Raw genomic sequence first — 20,134 nt, forward strand, 5'->3', positions numbered from 1 at the left:
CTGGTGCGTTACGAAATAATAGCTAAAAACAACAAAAGTTGGGCTCTTCCGCATGTACCGTTTTATGCCACTGCTGTCTGACTGGAGGACACGTGGGTTGAGTGAAATCTCAAAAGTAGGGCGGGAGGAGGGTATCTTCAGAGACACGTTCTGCTATCTGCAAATCTGCTGACTACCTCAACTGTGACTGCAAAGGGAAAAAAAAGGTTTGGATACATCTTAGAAGTGGAGCCAACCACTGGGGAGAGTTGCAGAGGAAAAGAGAGACAGGAAGCAGTAAAATAAAAATGGAAAAGGCAATCAGATAGGCTATGGCATGGAAAGTTTGCTTTTCAAGGCAAACAGGCAATATGGAAGACGAGCGTATTAAGTCAGCAACAATGGAGTATGTGAGCTGAGCAGGTTTGGAGAGTAAAATGGGGAAAGCAATTCAGAGGAAGTCAGTATCTGAAGAACAGCCAAGTGCTAACAAGCTGTATGCCTGACCTCTTGTCTTCACACTAGAAACCTCTAGCTTTCAAGTGGACAGAGGTAGTCACGGGCATGTACCGGGATTAAAGCCTGCAAATACTTCAGCATGGGGATGTGTCATGTCATATTAACGGAGCACTTAACACAGTGGAACTCAGCTACTGTGCTATATATTTAATATGTGTTTAAGAAGTAATCCTCTTTGCCAGAGGGTGAGCCCCTAAATTATTAGTCTGAATAAACAATTGTGTGGACGCGTATCCCACAAACAGGGGATATGGCTTCTCATATTTAATGGAAATTACAGCAACACGGTAACAAAGACATTCTCTCAATGAGATAATTTAAGCTGTGTCCAATAGTATCCCTTTTTCCACAGTGAAGCTGATAAGGGATTCAGTTGTGATCTTAATGCATCCAGAATTACATATTTGTAGGTAAAATGTCACGCAGATTAGGAATACCTTATTGAACAAGCTGTCAACACCACTGGAGCATAACCGTGCCTCAGCAGGCAGAGAGGGCACAATTTACATACTCTTCCTTCGGGAGGCAAAAAAAGAAAAAGACATCTGAGATTTTAGAGAGCTCTCGCATTTTTCAGGAGTCATTCATCGCTAGAGGCAGAGGCACGAAAAAAAAAAATTAGCACAGCATTAATAAAACCGTGGCAGTCTCACGGGAGCCCCGGCCGCGAGGCCGGGGTGGGGGGGCGGCCTCTCCCCCCCCCCCCCCGACGGCGGGACCTCGGGCGGCCTCGGGTCGCCCCTCTCGCCCCCCCGGGTCTGTTATCGCGCCTGTGGTAAATCGGTATTGACTCGCCCCGCTCCGGAGCACGCGGCGCGGGGGAGGAAGAGGGCGAGCCCGTCTCCCGGGCCGCCATCCCGTTATTTTACAAAAATCACCTCAGGGTGATTTGACTAAACGCCTCCCCCCTAGGGCAGCAGGGCCCTGCCCGCCCGGGGGGGGGGGGGGGCGTGCGGGGCCCCCTCAGCAGCGCCCCGCGAGAGCCGCTGCCGGCGCGGGCGGCAGCACCCGCTCCCCTCGCCTCGGCGCCGCCGGCCGCCCCCCACGGGCCGCTGCCCCCGCCCCAGCGCGCCCGCTCCCCGCGCCCGCCTCATGGCGGCCGCCCCCCCGGGCCCGCCACGGGCAGCGCCGCCCCCCCCGGCGGGGGTGGAGGGGGTGGGAGCCCTCCGCCGCTGCATCGGCCGGCGGGTCCTGGCAGGAGCATAGCAACGCGCCCGCTTGCCCCCGGGGCCGCCCGCGCCTTCTCCGGGGCCGGCGCCGCCCGAGCAACGCCGCGGCGCGAGGCTCCAGGGCGGGAGGGGCGAGCCCCCGCGGCCGCGAGAAGCCAACGAGCGGCGCCGCCGCCGTTTGTTCGTTAGCTGCCAGGACCTGGCGAGAGGGGGCGGAGCCGGCCGAGCCGGGGGAGGGGAGGCAAGATGGCGGTGGCGGTGGAGCTGAGGTTGAGGTGAGATTCCGTGACCGCCCAGCCCAGCCGGAGCCGGCCGCCCGGGCCGCCCCAGCGCCGCGCCGTCGGTAAGGGCAGGGGGCCCAGCGGGGCGGCGAGGGGGGCGGCGCGGCCCGAGGTGGGGGGGGAAGCAGCGGGGCCTAGCGCCTCCGCGGTGAGGAGGAGGAGGAGGAGGAGGAGGAGGGGGAAGAGGCGGGGGCCCCGGCCATCCCTTCCTCCTCCCTCCTCACCGGGGCGAGAGCCGCTCTCGTCCCTGGGGGTAGGGCGCTGGGGCCGGGGGGGACCCCGGGGAGCCGCGGGGCGGAGGAGGTGGGCGGGTCAGTTGAGGGATGGGGCGGCGGTGCCGGCGCCTGCGGGGGTTTTTCCTCCTTTTAGCGCAGTTTGCGTGGGGGAAGGTCTGAGGGGGACGTTGGGGCTTCGGGTGGGCGTTAGAGAGGGCCCTGCGGGGAAGTTTTGAGAGACATCCCAGAGCATCAGTGCTCTGGGTGTTGATCCCTGTCCTGCAGATAGGAGAAGTGCAAGTTAAAGAAAAAAACAATTAAAAAGCAAAAAAGGGACCAGCTCTCCAAAACCGGGCACTCGGGCAGGAGTGCGTTAGTTCCTGAAGATGTCCCGTTTACAGAGCTCACATGTTGGAAGCGCATCACGGCCGCCCGCTCGAGTCCCATGTTGAGGTTGTCAGTGGCGGGTAGTTGTTGCTGATGCTGAATTATTCATTTAGGACCTGTAAACATCCCCAGCTTCTGTCATTTCTGGGCTGCTGGAGGCCACAATGGAAGTGGCTTTTTCTAGAATTATTCTGACTTGATGGTGAAGAACTCAGTACTTACTGGTTTTCTGTGCTTAAAAATAACTGTCAGCTTCGAGTCGGTTATAGTTAGGCAAGGTTCTAAATGAACATATGTACTTTTAGTATTAGACAGGCTTAAGTAAGTAGATAGTCTGAACAATCTGTTGTTGTCCAAAACATGTTTCTTCTCATTTCACATATATGGTCTTCAGCAGTGTTTTACTTTTTCATTTAAATATTGATGTAACCTAAGAATAAAAATAATAGTAGGATAACTTGCTATAATGAGAGGGATGTCTAGTTTTGAATTCCTTTTGTAGCAGTATTCTTACATTAAGCAGTATTTGTAGATATGGTAGTATAGTTACCAACTGTTTGAGCCTAGGTGGGGCTTTTGATCATAAACTTTATGATTTGGGGGAAGATTATGCTATTTTTAAAAATATTATTATCCTGGTAAGTAGAATGGCCATGGTTGCAGCTTAAGTGCCTGAGTAAGTGGATGCATAGCGTTGTGTCACCGCACGTAAAGGCTGTGCGGACCTGTTGTATTTTTACACTAGAGTTTTGTTCTGCACAGTGGTGTTATTCCTGATTAACTAAGCAACCTTGACATTTGGAAAAGTAGTATGTAATATTCGAAGTGGATTTCTAGTTAGCTGAAATTTAGCGTCTTGTGTTGGGGGTTGGAAGACCTTCATGCTTATCCCAAGGATTCAAAAGTTCAGAGGAAACAAGCTAACAACGGTGACCCTTTTTGCGAAAGCGTGGTTAATTTTTTCTTGACATCGCTTTTCTATGTAGTGTAGTACAGGTTGCTTAGGAAACAAAGTTTGGTCGTATGTTACATATGATATAATTTGCCTATTTGAAACATACTGTTTCATATTGGTCACTGAAATGTACCTGAACTTGTTACTGAAACATGGGAAAGGGCAGCATTTGGGAATCTTATTTCTCTTGGAGTTATAATCTGTATTTATCAATGTATGGAAAGACTATTACAAGTGTTTTGTGTCCACAAGTGTTAGTTCTCTGTATTTTGTTAGTTAGTTTACAACTTTCCTTCCTAAAATTTTAAATAGGAGTAGTTATATGTGCAGAATCAGGCTATGTTCTCTCTTCTGCATTGTGCTGCTGATGATTTATTTTAAATTCGCTCAGTCTCCTACAATCACTCATTTTAGTTGCACTTTCTGGGCATACACGTGCTTCATTGTGATCTAAAGGGATCTAGGAAGCTCACTCAAGAACTGAGCTAAAAGTAGTGTCAGACTCTACAGCTTCCCTTCAGTTTCCTCCCTCTACTCCCCTTCACCAGTTCGTGCGTTTCCATAACTGCATCTTCTAAGATATTTCATTTCTCAGTTACAGCATGCGTGAGAAATGCTCACAGGAGGGGAAACTGACTGTCCTTCAGCTGCTGTTAAATGCATAAAAGTAACTGAAAAAGTCTTTGGCATTAAAGAAAAAATTGTCTTTAATCTTGTTCTGTATTGTGTTGCTCTAATGATGTTCTTAATACTGGCATCTAATTTATTCTTTCAAAGCTCTCAGCTGAAGTTGCAGTGAAATGTTTTGCTCCTTTTTCTGTGATTGCCTACAAAATGCAGATTTTGTTGTGTGATGAAAATGTTATTCAAAGTTCTGGTGGGTTCAGCTACTTAAATTTAAGATTTCGGCAACTATTTAAGTTGGAAGTGATCTATGCCTCATGCAGGTGCAGTGCAACACAGTACAATCCTGAGAACAGACTACTAACCAGACAGCGGTTTCATAATGCAAACAAACGTTTCCTGGATGCCAGTCTTGCACTCTTCAAGTCATTTATGTTCTTTAGTCAAATCCGAATCAGCGTTTCAGATAACAAGCTATGAACTGAACGTGCTACCTAGTCTCTCTACTGTAAATGTTCCAGATGAAAATTCTGACCTATGCACGACTGCCGTCTGTAAATATTTACTTTGGACTATTTCTAAATTATGCAAATAGCCAGGAACGTGCCGAATACATTTTCCATTTTATTTTTTCTCTCCTTCAATGCTTCTCCATCTAGTAATGATGTTTTGTGATGTTCTCTTTTTTCTCTGTGCTCGTTCAGTGTTTATCCACCGTCTGCTAAATTACTACCCCAGCCTAGGCCTGCTGAGGTTTAAGTTTAGAGAGTTGGTGTGTACACAGAGAGTTCCAACCTACCTTGGAGCTACGTTTCCTCTCGGTATCCTATGAGAGATTTCTATGTCCTTGAATCGCTTCATGTCTAAACCACTCGTGTAATGCTGCCACTCCCAGACTGATTTGATATGCAGGTTTTTTTCTTTAGGCTTAAGGAGGATGTTGGTCTATGTGGTTTTTGATGTCAGTGACTTCACCTGCTTCTGATTACAAAGGCTATTGCAAAATTGAGACACTGTATTGGTACAAAGATACATCAGCCATCTCTGAAAAATCCTATTGTTCATCAATTCTGAGCAAATTAAAAACTCAAAATGAAATTTTTATACAGAAAAGTGAGATTAGCTGGGCAAACTGTTGACCAGGACTTAAATTCTGTGCATGTAGACTGTCTAGTCTTGTATAAAACTGAAAATTAAAATAGATTCTTAAAGACAGTGAAGGGAAAGAACACCTGTAAAAGGAAAAGGACAAGATAATATATTAAATATGTGTAAACCAAGATGATGTCTCTTTAATTCCTCTTTTTATGCCATGTGTTTAGTTGTGCTTTATGCTGTGCTTCAGGGAGAGAACATTCGGTTAATAATGTGTGGGGTCTTCATGAAGTCGCAGCGCGCACTTGTCCCATGGAAGGAGTTGGGAAGGGCCGCAGTCGGTGCCGCCTTGCTGCTGGGGACAGGCTGCGCGCGTGCGGTGGAACCCTCTGCTCCGCTGGGCAGTTACTGGTGGGGTTCCTGGACAGAACCTCAAGCTGGTTTGAAAAGTGGGGGCTCTCTGCAATGATTTAAAATACATTCGCATTTTAAGGCAGATATCTAACAACATGACTATAATTCAACGTCTATATAGAGCGTACTAGTAAATAAACTTGCCTCTTTTGTGTCATAAAAACATAAACCTATTGGTTCTCCTCCTGTTCATCAATGTTAGAAAGTTAAGCCCATGCAAATTCGTTATAAGTCCAAGTGCTGTTCAGGAAACTAGATAAGTCTGTTATTACGGTTAAACTGTACTGTTTACCTCATTAATAGTAGTTTTGAAAAAACAAAAAGAAGAATTACTTCAAAATAAAACAATTGCGTATACTTGATTATCCACTGTAGAGTTTTGTCTCAGGTTCATATTCTTCAATTCCTGGGGGGGAGGGAGGGGGGTGATACTTTTTTGGCCATTTGAAATCCTGTACTGACAGAGAATGGGTGTCTGAAAGGTGGGAATTCTCCTACGTAATCGGTACAGTTTAATGGCTTAAGTTTCTTGGAAAATTATTCCCCAAACCTCTCTGAATAAAGGTGATCCCTTGCATGCAGATAATTAGTTATTTCTGTAGGTTCTGATGTTTCATTGTGGTCTCAAAGAGTAGACTTCTGCACATTCAGAACCTTAAAGTTTTTTGGTTTTTTCACAGATATAAAGGTTTACTTTTACCAATCGTAGTTCATGATCTCTTCCATTCTTTGTAATTTTCTGTGACCTAGAAGCTGTTGTGCGAGCTTCAGTTAAGGGTAATATGTTTATATATTGTTGCATTCTCTGATAAGTAGAACATCTAAGACTTGATAGTAATGCAGTAAGTTTGTTTCCAGAAGGCCATCTTCTGTTTCTGTGGAGTATCTGACTGGACCTAGGCTTTACTTGTATGTCCATTAAAAAAAAATCTTACTCTATTGTCTCTTTAGCTAAAATGTAGACTTATTCTTATCTGAAACCAGTTGAAATGAGAAGAGTGATGAGGCTTATACTTAATTTGTCCTGAACCTCTCTTTATGGAAGGATATGGCTTCTTTTATACTACATCGTACTTTGTGGAGTTACGAGTTTTGTTAGGGTGGATTAGTCAAGTTTGATGCACTCTTTCAAATTTAAGCTGTTTTAAAAGGCTGCCGCTACTGATGTGCTTTTGAGGAAGAATGGGCTACAAGAAGACGCTGGAAACTTAAAATTGTGACTAGATAATTTATTGCATGTTAGATGATTTCAAAAGCAGTTTTAGCTACAGATGGCTTAACAGTGGAAGAATAAATTGATGCGTAGTAGCTATTTTTATGTACCTATGCTGTCAGTCCAAGATGGAGAAGCGAAAAGTGCTGTCTTGAAATAATATTTTCTTGTATAGTGTGTGAAATATATGAAGTTTGAGATCATGATGGTTATTTCTAAACCACAGGTGAAATGGGAGGAATTAGCTATATTTGGGTAAACCTCTGTGAGTTTTTTGGGTGGAGATTCATGAGTGAGGATGACTTGCCAAGGAAGCTTGTAGTAGTTCTTGTCACTGCTATTTGCTTAGTGTGGCTTGAACCATGCTGCAAGCTGATGTCCCAGAGGAAGCTCAGGTTGGTTCCATTTCACCTTCCAGTTTTGTGGGTTAAATTTTAATGCTTTAGTTGCTGTTTCATAACCAGCTGAGTTACCCTTGTGGCAGGGATGGAGTCCTTCAAAAGGGATAAGGTAGATAGGGTTTGGGAACTGCTGCAGTTACCTCAAAGTAGTCTCACTTGTAGATCCGAGACCTTATCTGTGCACTGTTTGGACTTGATAGGATTTGTTTTGGGCGTACCATTCTGTAGATTTGGTTTTTAGTCTTTAGCTCATGAAGATTTTCTATGGTCTACACTAACTACATGCTGTTTGCCATCTTGGGATAACTGGGAATGAGAATCTGGTGTTACTGTGAAAACTAAAATATGTTTTAAATATCTTTAGAATATAGGCTCTCTACTTTTCTCATATGACTAACTTTAAAACCAGAAAACCTAGTAAAGATTGTACCCTTGGTTGATTTAAATCATTGCTTAGCAGTACTTTAGTCAAGGAAACGTTTACATCCCTCACTTCCGTTTCTGAACGGAGGGCTTCCTCCCACCTCTTTTGGATAGTCTTTGCTGTTGTGACCCTCTTTGGCAGAAGAGTCCTGGATAGGTTCCTTCAGAATCGATCAGTGCTATTCCATGATAAAACTCAGGAGTGATGAGCTTTGCTCCCTCAGGGAGCAAATGAGAAATTAGAAACTGACTCTTCCTCCTGCACGTTGGCTTGTGAGCAGATTCTGAAAATGTTTATTCTTATTTGAAACACACAGTCAGCACCTTTTTTTGTAAGGCAAGTGGATAGCTGATTAGAAGCTCCCTAAGATGTTAATGCAGTCAGAGTTTTTCCTGTTATGGCCCTCCATATAGTCTAGCAAAGTTGTATATAGTCTGGGTCTTGTTTTCTCTTGTTAGCAACTTTTCTTTAGGAACATAAATTACGGAAGTGAGATTAAAATAGAATTTACTGGAGAAGAGTGTCCTTGTCAGCTCTATGTGATCTATGCCATTTTGGTAGAGCATGAGTTTTATTTGTATTTCAGCTATCTAACGGAAGAGAGAGGAACTGTTATTTAAAGATGAAGTATAATCAGTGTGATCCTGAGATCTAGTAGCAAACTCTGGTTGCATGTTACGCAGTTTACAACCAATATTCGTCTTTTGGAATGGCAACAAAGCTCTGCTTGAAGTACCCTTTCAATACTTATTTAATGTTCCAAAAGCTATTATGTAAGCATTTTAAGGGGTCGGTGGTCTCTTAATGGAAAATTTGGAGTGTAAATCCTTCCCCCCCCCATCTTGTTGCAGATGGAAAAATCATGCTAACATGGAGTAAATGTGACATCTTGAATTGACTGCTGTAATGCTCCTTGACTTCTGTCACTTCCGTAATTGGCTAAATTAAAGTATACCATGCTTTCTAGTCACGTAGAATATGAATCGGACGCTGTATAGCATAATTGTGAGTTACTGCTTTGAACATTCAGAAATAAGGCAATATTGTATGCTAGTGGAAATTTCAGAGTCTGAGAAGGGTCGTATTCAGATGCTTTGGATTTTCTTAGCTTTTTTTTTTTTTTTTTAAATACCCCATTGGTGTAGTTACGGCCCTGATTCATATGGCAATAGTTAATGGGGAGAATGTTACTTAATATTGCTAGTAGAACACATACAGCCATATAGATTTTTTTTTTCTTTACTGGATTTCTAGCAGGGATAGGAACAGCAATTTTCACATCAATAGTCTTACAAGAAAAGGGAGTGAAACTATAGAAGATTAAAATTATCAAGGAATGATGGTGCATTTTGAATATTTTTCCCAGATAAAGAAAAAGCATATGCATGTGTGGAAATGCCATGGAAAATTCAACAGTTCAACTTTTTAAAGAAAACTTGTGCATCGTTTCTTCTCATAGAAAGTGCCAATATGCCTTCACTAGTAACTTCAGAGTACTCTGGATATAAACATGAATGTACAAAGGTTAATAAATAAATAAAGCAGAAGAGTTCCTAACTTTGAGGATTATATTTGTTTGTTTTGCAAAAATGAGAAACCTAATATTCTGGAACCTCTTTAAAGAGCTGTTACTTAAATTGTTCATAATTTTTACTTGTAACATGCAAAGTATCTTTCATCTCTTGTGACTGTGTGAAACATTTTCATACTTAGAAGCATGCTTAGAAGCTCGGGCATTGTAGCTGGAATGCACTTCCCTCAGGTTTTGTTTTAAAGCATGGAGTTATTTTAAGTCTGCTCAGCTATCAACCTTATGGCAGATTCTTAAGTTAAAACCCTGTTATCTTTCCTTTCAGGATTGTCCTATCTGATGTTTTTGTAGCTAATTTTCTCAGTTACCATCCCATTCCATAGTACTTTGCAGAAGCTTCTTGTATCAAACTCAAGTAGCTACCATAGATCAGTTTGACCCCAAACTCTTTTGCTTAGTAAATTTTTCATTGTTTTTCTGAATAACTATCATGTGACTACCCTGATAATTGGGCTTTAACACAGTGATTGAAGGAGTAATAACTGTTCTTGAAGTATGTCTAGTACTTTTTTTTTCTTTTTTCCCTGATAATGTTAAGACTTTGAGACATAGAAGCTGATCCTAGCTTGTAACAGTACTGTTAATGTTCTGGGCATTGAAGTGTTGTATTACAAGTAATATTCAGCTTGTTGCTGTAGTTCTTAGTTTGAACAAAACTTCTTACATGGAGGTTGGACCCATTAAGCTGTTTTTAGAAATCTGTTGAAAATTTGCGTATTATTATTTTCTTGTGTGTTGGATGTCTGTGAGATGTAAATCCGATGTTTTTACTTGAGTGTTTGAACAAAATTAAATTATGATTAGCTGACACAAAAAACATTACTGGCAGATGTTTCAGGAAAGTTTAATAGTTTTGCAGATCTAGCAATATATGTGAAGGGTTCACTTATGTGACTCTCAGCCTGACATTTTGTGCTACTGTATGTGATTTGGAATTTTTAGTGTCTTAGATGTATTGATGCAGATCTGTTTAACTTATGAAATCTGTTTTTTGTGGCCTGTTTTTAAAAGATTGGTCCTTAAATACAGTCGGTTCTTTCTCGTGTGTGTGTGTGATTGGTTCAATACCTTTTTATAAAGGGAGGCTATAGTATGAGTTATTCACAAATTTTGATTATAATGGTTTGGATAAAGCCTTTTTAACCACTGCTGAAACAGTCTCTTCTCTCTCCATTTTCTTGCCAGAGTAAACTTTGAATAAATATCCCTGAATTAATTTTGTCTTTACTGCCAGTGAGACCTCTCTGCAGTCTTGATGGACATGATAACATGGTCTGTGGCATTTGTTCTGTTGAGACTGATTTACTCTAGTTTTCGATAGCTGCATATGTATTTGTATGCATAAGCATGTAAACCTTTTATTTCACCCTTTTATCGTTACCGTTGTAGAGGACTGCCTGCGTAAGGAAGAGTAGGTTAGTTGCATCAGAACCCGGTTTACTAAGGCTGCTGATTTAAAAACAGAACAACCACCTAAACTGATTCAGCCCATCTATGACTGTAATCTAATTCATTGCGCTCTTCAGATCACACACAGTTTGCTCAAAAACAAGATGAGGAAAATTCCCAAAAGGATGTGAAATTTAATTAGCAAATGTTGGTTAAGTACTTCAAGATGGCATGAAAATTACTTTAAATGCAAAAGTGTTAGCTTGTTTCATATATGTGAAGAAAAATTGCGGCTACCCATGAGACTGGTCTTTATCCAGGAAGATGAATGTAAGAGTAAGAAATACGATATTCCAGCAAGCAGCACAGTAGCTCCCCAAATGGTAAGCGTATGATTTTTGCCCTTCTTCTGGCTATTTGACCCCTCTGCTTGTGTTGGCGTAAACATGTGTGGCCATGCATTGAACAGATTTGGGGAACTGACTTGCTAAAAATAGTCACGGTTTTTAACCTGCAGTAGCTTCCCAAGTGAAGTCTTGCTTTTCTCTGTGGCAGTGCTAGCTTTGCCTGCTTGAAATGCTGCAGATCCACAAGTTGAGGCTTTGGGGACTCGAGTCTTATTTCTGATTCAGTCATTGACTATTTCCTGGGTAGTCTTTGATAGATTTCTTAACCTTTGTGACTCATTTTCCCATGTGTATGCTGAGGATAATGCGTACTTCTGCTTCTTTCTGAAGCATTTCGAGATCTGAGGATCAAGAGATACTGTTCAAATTAGTATTGCCTCATAGAATCAAATCTGAAAGTGCTGTGACTGTTGCTGTTATAATACCTGGCTCTAAATTATTTGTAACTTATGCAAAATTCTCCACGTGAAAAATTTAAGTGAAAATGGTAGTTTGTAAGGGAAAGTTTGAATCAGATCTGTTCAGTAATTTGACCTGGCCAAAGGGGAAAATATTGTCATACCTTTAGAAATAAATGCAGTTGAATCACTTCCTTGCTCAAGAAACTCAAATAATACAGGACTAAGCATATCTTCATAGTTCCTGAAACTGTTACTGTTGTCATTGCTTTTTGTCAGCTAGGTATCTTTAAACTTAACAATTTATTTTTTGACTCTTTACTCCTACTTCCCCTGTAGTTTTCTTCTTACATTATCCATTGGACAATCCCGTCCCTTATGTATTTTACCATAGAGTCTAGGAATGTCAGTCATGACCTGGGACACTGTAGCAGAAGAATGGATCGGTTCCTGAAGTACAAAACAAGAAATATTTTTTTCTACCCCTTCTGATTGTCGATGTACAAAGAGACAGACAGTTGGCCAGCCTGCTTGGCAGCTGTAGGAGTGTATTCATGACCTAACGTTTGTCTTTCTGAGGCATTTAAGGCAGAACTCCAAAGACTGTAGCAGTTCTTGTAAATGTTTATACGAGAAGCCTCTGAAACTTGCCGGACAGCATGAAAAGAAGGTATGAAAATACTTGTCTGAAAAATACAATCTTGCCATCATCGACTGATCAGAGGTGGTCAACTTGATCAGCAAGTTGATTTCTTGTTACTATATATCATAAGTTGTCAGGGGTGCGGAAAGAGAACATGAACAGCCTCTGTTTGGTCTGGTAGTGAAGAGGCAACCAGTGGAAGGATTCGGAGAGGGAGAGATGGTTAATAATGATGGGCTTTGAAGGATGATTCTGACTGGATTTGAGCAGAGCAAGATGAAGTTTGTCATGGCAGAATACAGCAGTAATTAAAGTGAGGAAGGCCTGGATGTGATTGTTTACAGTCTATACATACAGTTACAATTTTATGCAGAAAGACTGCCTGTATTGAAACATAATCTGGATCTATTTAACTTAGAGAAGTTCCAGCAGGAAGATGGTGTTGCCTTCACTGACCAAGAAATAGGTTGATGAAGAATAATCTTTATCTGTTAGATACATGCAAGCAGATGCTGAAGAGAGGCAAATGCTTTTAGATGAAAGGTCATAGGTCTGGAGAAAAAAATATGGGTTGTCAGCAGAGAAATAAGAGCTGAAGTCCAGTACATGCATCCACAGTTGCAGAGTTAAGGTAATATTACAGAAAGAGATGAGCAGAATATTGATGGTAATTCTGTAGGCAAAAACTTATTTTTTTCCCCCTCATAATATGACAGAGAATGTAAGCACGCTCATACTGAGCGAGACTGGGAAATCAGATGCGGTCTGCAGGGTGTATAGAGAGGTTAAATTAGGAGAGTGCAGGCACACACAAATGTCTAACAGGAATGAGAGGCTTAGAGGAAGGGAATGTTGTACTTCACTGTCGTTTTACTACAGTGTCATTTTTCTTTGTCCTGAAAGAAATTCTCTTTCCTTTCTACCTCTCTTATGGACCATGATTATAACCTCTAATGCTGTTTCTATTGTCCTCCGCTGTTGGCATCTTTTCTTTGTTTCACTTTTTTGATTATGGTGCTACAAACATAATATTTGTAGTTCTCAGTAGGAATGCCTGAAAGATGGAATCTTTTCTTATGTATTATGTAAAACTTCTAGGTTTTGAGTTGCGAGTTTTGAGTCAGCATTGATGGATGGTTGAAGGATGTTCGCTTTGTGCGTGCGTGCACACACGCACATGCGCGCGCACGCTCCCCCCAGTCTTTCCACTTCTATAACTGAATGTGGAGAGAGTGAGTCAGGACTTCTCATTAGTGTTGCTTGAGCAGTGATACACAAAGATGCAAGGAATATACCTGTGCACCTACGTTCTTTGTTGTTGATCACTTCCTTTGTTGTTTACCTGCTTTGAGAAAAGATGTCGTTAATCTAAAATTATGTTCTTTCCAGTAAACTTAGGTATTTTAATATTTATTACTATTGTTACTGCATTTGGATTTAGTTAATACAGAACATAATCATAGGGAATTAAGAGTCTGTAGTTAGTTTGTGGATTATATAATTTACATACATTAAGATATCTGTGTTGGTGATCCACAGCGATACAGTCTGGAGGTTGCCAAAGCTGTCATTGAGTATCTAGAAACAAAAGGTCAGGGCGCTTAGGGCTTCAGGGTGTTTTCTAGTCAAACTTTAAGGACTTCAATTGTTTTTTAAGAAGTTGCGAGCCGTTAATACTTACAGCAAAGGTACAAGTATGTGCAGAAGTATTAAGGTTAGAGACTGTAAAAGAGTTCAGGTGATATTTCAAATGACCTGGTTGAATTCCTCTGTCGTTCCCTGTCCCCAGGTAGAATTTATTCCTCAGATATGCGGTGGACTCTCGGGTGCGTGCATCACCAGTGTCTGGGGTCATTCCCAGGGGGAGGACGTATGCTGTACTGGCTGTAGCTGGCTGTGAAAGGTTCTTACAACAGTGAAGATTCCAAGGCTGTTGACTAGCAATCCTAAGTACACTAAAGCTCTTCAGAATGGAGAAATAGCCTTTGTAGCATCATACAAAGTGTGTGTGGATTCAACTTTCAGCACCCAGGTTAATGATCAACTTGCTGGTTTGACTGAACCTGGAGGAAACGAGGAGAAGATGTAACTTAACAGGAACTAGAAGGGACCTTGAATTGTGCAGTGGTTTGTCTGTACTTATGTTATTTTTAAGTGCCCGCCCCCCTGATCCTTTGTGCTGCATTTGGTTCCTCAGATCTGCCTGACTGTGGCCCACGTATGTCTGGGGAAGAGAATAAGAACAGGGTGAGTATATATTGATACTTTCCCACAATACTGTTTATGTTTCTGACTCCCTTTGCCTCAGAATGGGTCTCACAGAACTAGAGGAGGTTTGGAAATGGTTGAGAAGGAACAGCCAAATAGACTAGGATTCTTCAGCATGGAAAAGATATGACCAAAGAGGTATGATAGAGGTCTACAGAATCACATGTGGAATGGAAAAATGAATAGGAAATAGACATTTGGTCTATTCCAGTGCAAAGCTAAGTACATCAAATGCAGGTAGCAGGTTCAGAGTGAACAAAAGCAGGCGCTTTCTCATACAAAGTATTACTAATCTGTAGAAGTTCTTGCGACAAGAAGTTGTGAATGCTGAAAGTTCATATTGGTTCAGAAAACAGCTGAACAAATAAACGGAAGAAATATCTATTAAGAGCTGTCAAACAGAAGGGCTTCCTTCTCTGAGCCACAAGTTGCTAGAAGGTTGGTGAGTGTATCGGGGAAGTACTGATATGTGCTTGCCCCCTTTTTTTTTTATTTTTATACTTTTCGCTACATGCCTGCTACTGACCGTTGTCAGTCACAGCACATTCAGCTAAAGGAACAAAGGAACTTTGATCTGATCCAGTATGGGTTTTTTTCCTGACTGAAGCTTTCAGGCATATCAAATGTAAATATTATATAAAATCCACTCAATTGTCTCCCACATACTTAACGTGCATAAACATACGAAACTGCTGAGATAGCACAAGCTAGGGCATAAGCAATTCATGAAACTAAGATTTGTACTTCTGTAAATTTAAATTGTTTGCCTGTCCTTCTACCATGCAGCCACTTGTTCATTTAATAATAAAACATTCATCAGCCTGTGATGGGAGTCGTTAATACGTTAGTAAACACTTGATTGAGCTGACAATTAGCTATATGCCATAGTTTTACATAGACTTGCGTGAAAGTTGAGAGGGGAAAAAAAACAAAAGGCTTCTGTTTGCTGTGGCTTGGACCTAAGAATACGTCCACGTGTTCAGGTACAGTGGCTTGCAACTAGCACAGTGTATGTTAGCTAAAACTCTGCTTGCTTTCTGGCACTGTTACTTGATTAAATGGAGTACCTATGACTCAGACCTATTAGACTGCCACATAGTTTACAAAGATGTATTCTAATGAATGTAGTATGAATGAAGGATGTAGTGTAATAAATGTTAATCACGAAGAATTCTTTATGTTAGAACTTGTGTCACTTGGATATGAATTATAGGTGCTATAATTGGTATACAGGTACTATAAAATATGCAGCTGGAGATCAGTAATATCGCTTTGAAAAAGAAGCCCTAGTTTTTCCATAATTTTTTGTATGTGAAAATTGAATTTCATAGGTAAATCTAAATTTGTCTCCCTGTTCTAATTCTGATAGTCCAAACTATAAAGCTGTTTCACAAAGAGGTGGGAAAAGAAAACAACCGGAAGAGGAGTTATAAAATGTATGAGATAAACTAAGATCTATTTTATAGATTGCTGTGTCCATTTCTTTTCTGGACTAATTTTCTCTATTGACTGTTAATGGAAAATGCAGCTCAGAAGTAAAACTTGACATGTGATGTTTGTGAAAGGCTACCGATTAATGCACTTGGAAATGAAGCCAGCTAGTCATGGATCAGCAGTTACTTTATTCAAAGATCCGAGATATCTGCTAGGCTCTGGACCAGAGGTTGGGAATTTGCTGTAGGTCTGATAGAATTCTGTCTTTAAAACAAAAGCCCCAAGAATTACTTCTTCTGAGCTATCAGAGATAAATATGTTGTGGTTTTAAAGAAAAAAAATCCTGCTCTTTTCATTAGAGCCATAATTCACCTGTATAGCAAAGTGCTGAAAGCAGCACTGGGCACAATGTTTAGTCAGTGTCTTTTGATCTTCAGCAGATAGTGTTGGCAGCTGAAACTATACACACCTTCTTACATGCTTGGACTTTTAGTGAAGTTGTCCGAATCTTTTCAGTATTTAAAAACTTCTCCCAGATCAGTGTCCGTTTCAGTGCCCGCTGTTAATGTGCAGCTTATTCACAATAGGGCAAAGTAGGCATCGAATGTCAACTAAGCAGAATTGTTTTAAGGCTTTATAGTGTATTTGATTGCTGGCATCCCATAGGAGACAAACTGTGCTGTCAATTGAAATACTGTCTTTTGTCTGTGACTGCCTTTTCTACTAAGGACTACTTTTGTCAGGCTCCTCTTAGATGGTAATAATGTTTTTGGGCCTGACTAATGCGTCATGGTTTAATGAGCTGTAGGTGGGTATTGAGTCAAGCAACCATAAGACTGCCTGAATATGAAAGTACAAAACGATTCATAGAATCCAAAAATGCCAGAGAAGAAATGAAAGTGAACTCTGTTCTTTCATGTTATGCTAAAGAAATTTACTGTAAATTGTGTGTCCACCTATAGACTGTTATAACCTCTTTAACATCTATTTAAGTGACCTACTTTTCTTTTAAAATCCTCCTAATTCAACTGGTAACTGGCAAAATGATGTATTCTGACAATATAATCCTCAAATCTTTGTGTAGACAATGCTGACATGTCTATTTTTGAGCCCATTTAAGACCTGTTAACATGTTTCAGACTAGAGTAACCTATTAAATAAATACATCAGGAAAAAGCTTTTACTGGTAATGGTTGTTTTGCTTAGGTGACTATGGCTGTAATGTATTGTGAGTACATCTGGTACTTCAGTGCTTATCAGTGATCTTTTTTCCTTTAGGCGGTTTCCTAGAAACATGATTGCTTGCTGGTCTTGATCTCACAGCTTTGTGAAGACTTCTTCCCTGATAATGTCAAGTTCGGGCTACCCTCCTAACCAAGGAGCGTTCAGCACAGAACAGAGTCGTTATCCTACTCACTCTGTCCAGTACACCTTCCCCAGCACCCGACACCAGCAGGTAAGAAGCCATGAAGGTTACAGATTTAGCAAGAATATTTCAGACATTTTCTGTGCCAGATGGGAGTTTTTAACCATTTAATACAAGCCGTGTACATTTGAGAACAGTGCAGTTCCAGAGCAATATGCCTATGTAAAACTGATTGGGGAAATCTTTGTAACAATATTCTTTATACCCTGGGAGTTTGGCTCTTGCAATAAGGTTGGTGTTGTCTACTTATGCAAATGTATTTTGTCTTTGAATGTTGAGGGTCTGATTGCAATGTAGCTTCTGGAAAGTATCATCTGTAGCAATGCAGTGCTCCCTGGTTCCTTCTGAAGTATTGAATTGAAAAGATATAATTACCTATTGAATTATCCTTTCCTGCAGTGCCATAGCTTGAAATTACTAAAATCACTATCACTGACTGTGATTTTTGGCTTTCTAAATTTTTTTCCTGTTCTTTTTTTCCTTTCTTTTTTGGTAGACTGTTATTTAAAAAATGTTTTTTAAAGTTGTGAAGGTACACTAAGTAAAACCATATAGCTTATCAGCTTTGCAGTATTTCCTATTATTTAATGCATGGAAATCTACTGAAACTGGCAAAATGCTTCTTTAGAAATTGACCTGTCTTGAAGAGGACATATTGATAATCTTATCTCCTAGGTAGGTTGAGTCCTTTTGACTCTTCCTCTGCTTTTACTTTTAATGTTGAAAACTCAAATGTAAAGAAGTGCTAAGAAGTCCGAAATGACAAAGGAAACGTGCCTGTTGAGCAGAACTGCTGCCAGTGTTATTTAGGTAAATAGTTGTAGGTTTGGGCTTTTCTGTTTTTCATTTTTTGCTGAAAGCATTAGATTTCTTTTTTGAAGTTGAAATCTGTATCTGCTCTTTGACTTGGTTTTGATAGAAAACTGAGTTTTATAAGTCTGTATTTTTTTCATAGGGAACTAATATAAGCTTCCTGTTTTTAGCATCAGTTTGTCCTAGCTTGAATTAATTCATTAGTTCATAATTCTTCTAGTTTTGCTTTAATTTATTAATGTTTAGTCATCGTACTAAATCTGGACAATGTAGATGTGGCTGGATCCACTTGCATTGATAACAATTTTCCAAGAATATGCAAATAACTTGTCCACAGTTAGTATACATTTCATATGAAAACAGTGTTCTGGGTGTAACGGTTCAAATCCTTTGAGAGACTGGACTCTTGGGACACTTGTGGGCACTGGATTTGGATGGGGAATTAATCTCCTATAAGGCTCAGGAGCTTTCCCGGAGGGTAAGAGGTAAGCCCTTAGTCATCTTTCCTTCCCTTATGCAAGCAGTATTTGCTAGATTCTGGGTATGCTGATGTAGTGCTTCATAAAATCTGGTAGAGTGTGTAGATCGGAAATGTAAAAACCTGTGTCTCGCCCTGAACATTCTCTGACGCAGCTTTACGAGTGCTTCCAGCTGCCAGTGTTCTGCTAGCCAGGATTAGGAGAAAGGATTTCTAAGAATCTTATGCCTGGTCATTTCTGCCAAGCGTTACTCTGCCATCGTGTGCCGTGTGGCGTGGTAGGCTGTGGAGGACTGGCTATTGGCTTTAGAACAGCTCAGGTTTCCCATTTTAATGAAATTCTGCTCTTGCTACAGATACTTTGGATCCGTTTTGTTCTACTTGTGTCGTTGTGAAAGGAAATTTAAGAATTGGAACTTTTTGGCCTGCTCTGTATTTTTAGATAGGTTGTGAAAACTAAATCTTCTGGTAATGACCTATAGCATGTCTTGCAGAGCTTGTCATCAATTAAAGCCAGCTGCATATCATTTTGAAAAGCAGTGGTCAAAGACCTGTATATACAGATAAGTTGTCTAGTACCTTTTTTTGTAAATTACATTGGTCAGGAGATGCATCTTGTCTAACTTTCCTTTAGTGCTAATTATAGCATCTGCTATAAAAGTGTCTTGAGATGTTAACGGAGGAAATTGCCTTGAGGGTCACAGAAACATGTTCTTATTCTGCTGCTTTGGACTTGAATGTGCAAAATTAATTTCAAAGGATATTACTTTAGATATCTAATGATGCCACCTTTGAAACTTGTAAAGAATTGCTAGAATGTTAGGTGGAATTCTTACCATAAATATTTACTTTCTTTAAAATTCATTTGAAACATAGAGCTGCTATTTACAAACTTAACATTTTGGGCTGGAGCAAGGCTTTGGTGATTTGGTCCAGCTCTTTTATTTTTTATTTTTCTTTTTTTTAATGTATTGAGAAATGATGATTCCATGAGACTAAACATTTTTGATCCTGTCTTCTGCAGCTTTGTTCTTGTTGACATCAGAACTGTGTTTCGTTTAGGAGTTTGCGGTTCCCGATTATCGTTCGTCTCACCTGGAGGTCAGTCAGGCAACTCAGCTCTTGCAGCAGCAGCAGCAACAGCAGCAGCAGCTTCGTCGCCGGCCTTCCTTGCTTTCTGAATTTCACCCAGGCTCTGACAGGTGAGGATGCTATTTTTGAAATATGTTAAGAGGAATCTTTTATGAGTCTATGCTTTTTATCAAGTTAAAATTAACTTGCAAGTAGAAAGGCTTTTGAGTTCCACAGTTTTTGGATAAGTACTTAACTTTGCTAATCATATTGCTTTTTGTTTAACAGTATAGGTCTTCTGTGTTTGAGTGTTGTAGAACTGCCTGGTTTTAAATCTGCTGCGTAATTCCTCAGTCCCTTTGGCTTAACTAATATGTTTGTTTCATAGACAGGAGGTGACAGACTACTACATTTTTCCCATACTCTCCTAACAACTATGTCAGCAAGCTCCTGAGAATACAAGTGCATCTTGCAAACTCTTTTTAATACTATTTGGGCTAGAAGTGTGTTATGTTTGTATCTTTGGCTAATTCAATCTTT

The 20,134-nt window shown here is 40.7% G+C and overlaps 1 protein-coding gene across 7 annotated transcripts in view; it reads left to right on the forward strand.

The window, feature by feature from the left end:
- The first annotated feature begins 1,856 nt into the window (after positions 1-1,856).
- Positions 1,857-20,134, forward strand: part of NCOR1 (nuclear receptor corepressor 1) — a 74,350-nt gene continuing 56,072 nt past the window's right edge. For 6 of the 7 annotated variants that reach the window (XM_026101376.2, XM_064523208.1, XM_064523209.1 and 3 more), the window contains exons 1-4: positions 1,857-2,010; positions 14,302-14,351; positions 17,085-17,262; positions 19,586-19,725. In XM_026101376.2, the coding sequence (XP_025957161.1) occupies positions 17,155-17,262; positions 19,586-19,725 (248 nt within the window). In that variant the 5' untranslated portion in view covers positions 1,857-2,010; positions 14,302-14,351; positions 17,085-17,154. The remainder of the gene's footprint in view (positions 2,011-14,301; positions 14,352-17,084; positions 17,263-19,585; positions 19,726-20,134) is intronic. The other variant, XM_026101377.2, reaches the window with a different exon arrangement.

This window comes from Dromaius novaehollandiae, chromosome 19, assembly GCF_036370855.1.
Source record: "Dromaius novaehollandiae isolate bDroNov1 chromosome 19, bDroNov1.hap1, whole genome shotgun sequence".
Lineage (NCBI taxonomy): Eukaryota > Metazoa > Chordata > Aves > Casuariiformes > Dromaiidae > Dromaius > Dromaius novaehollandiae.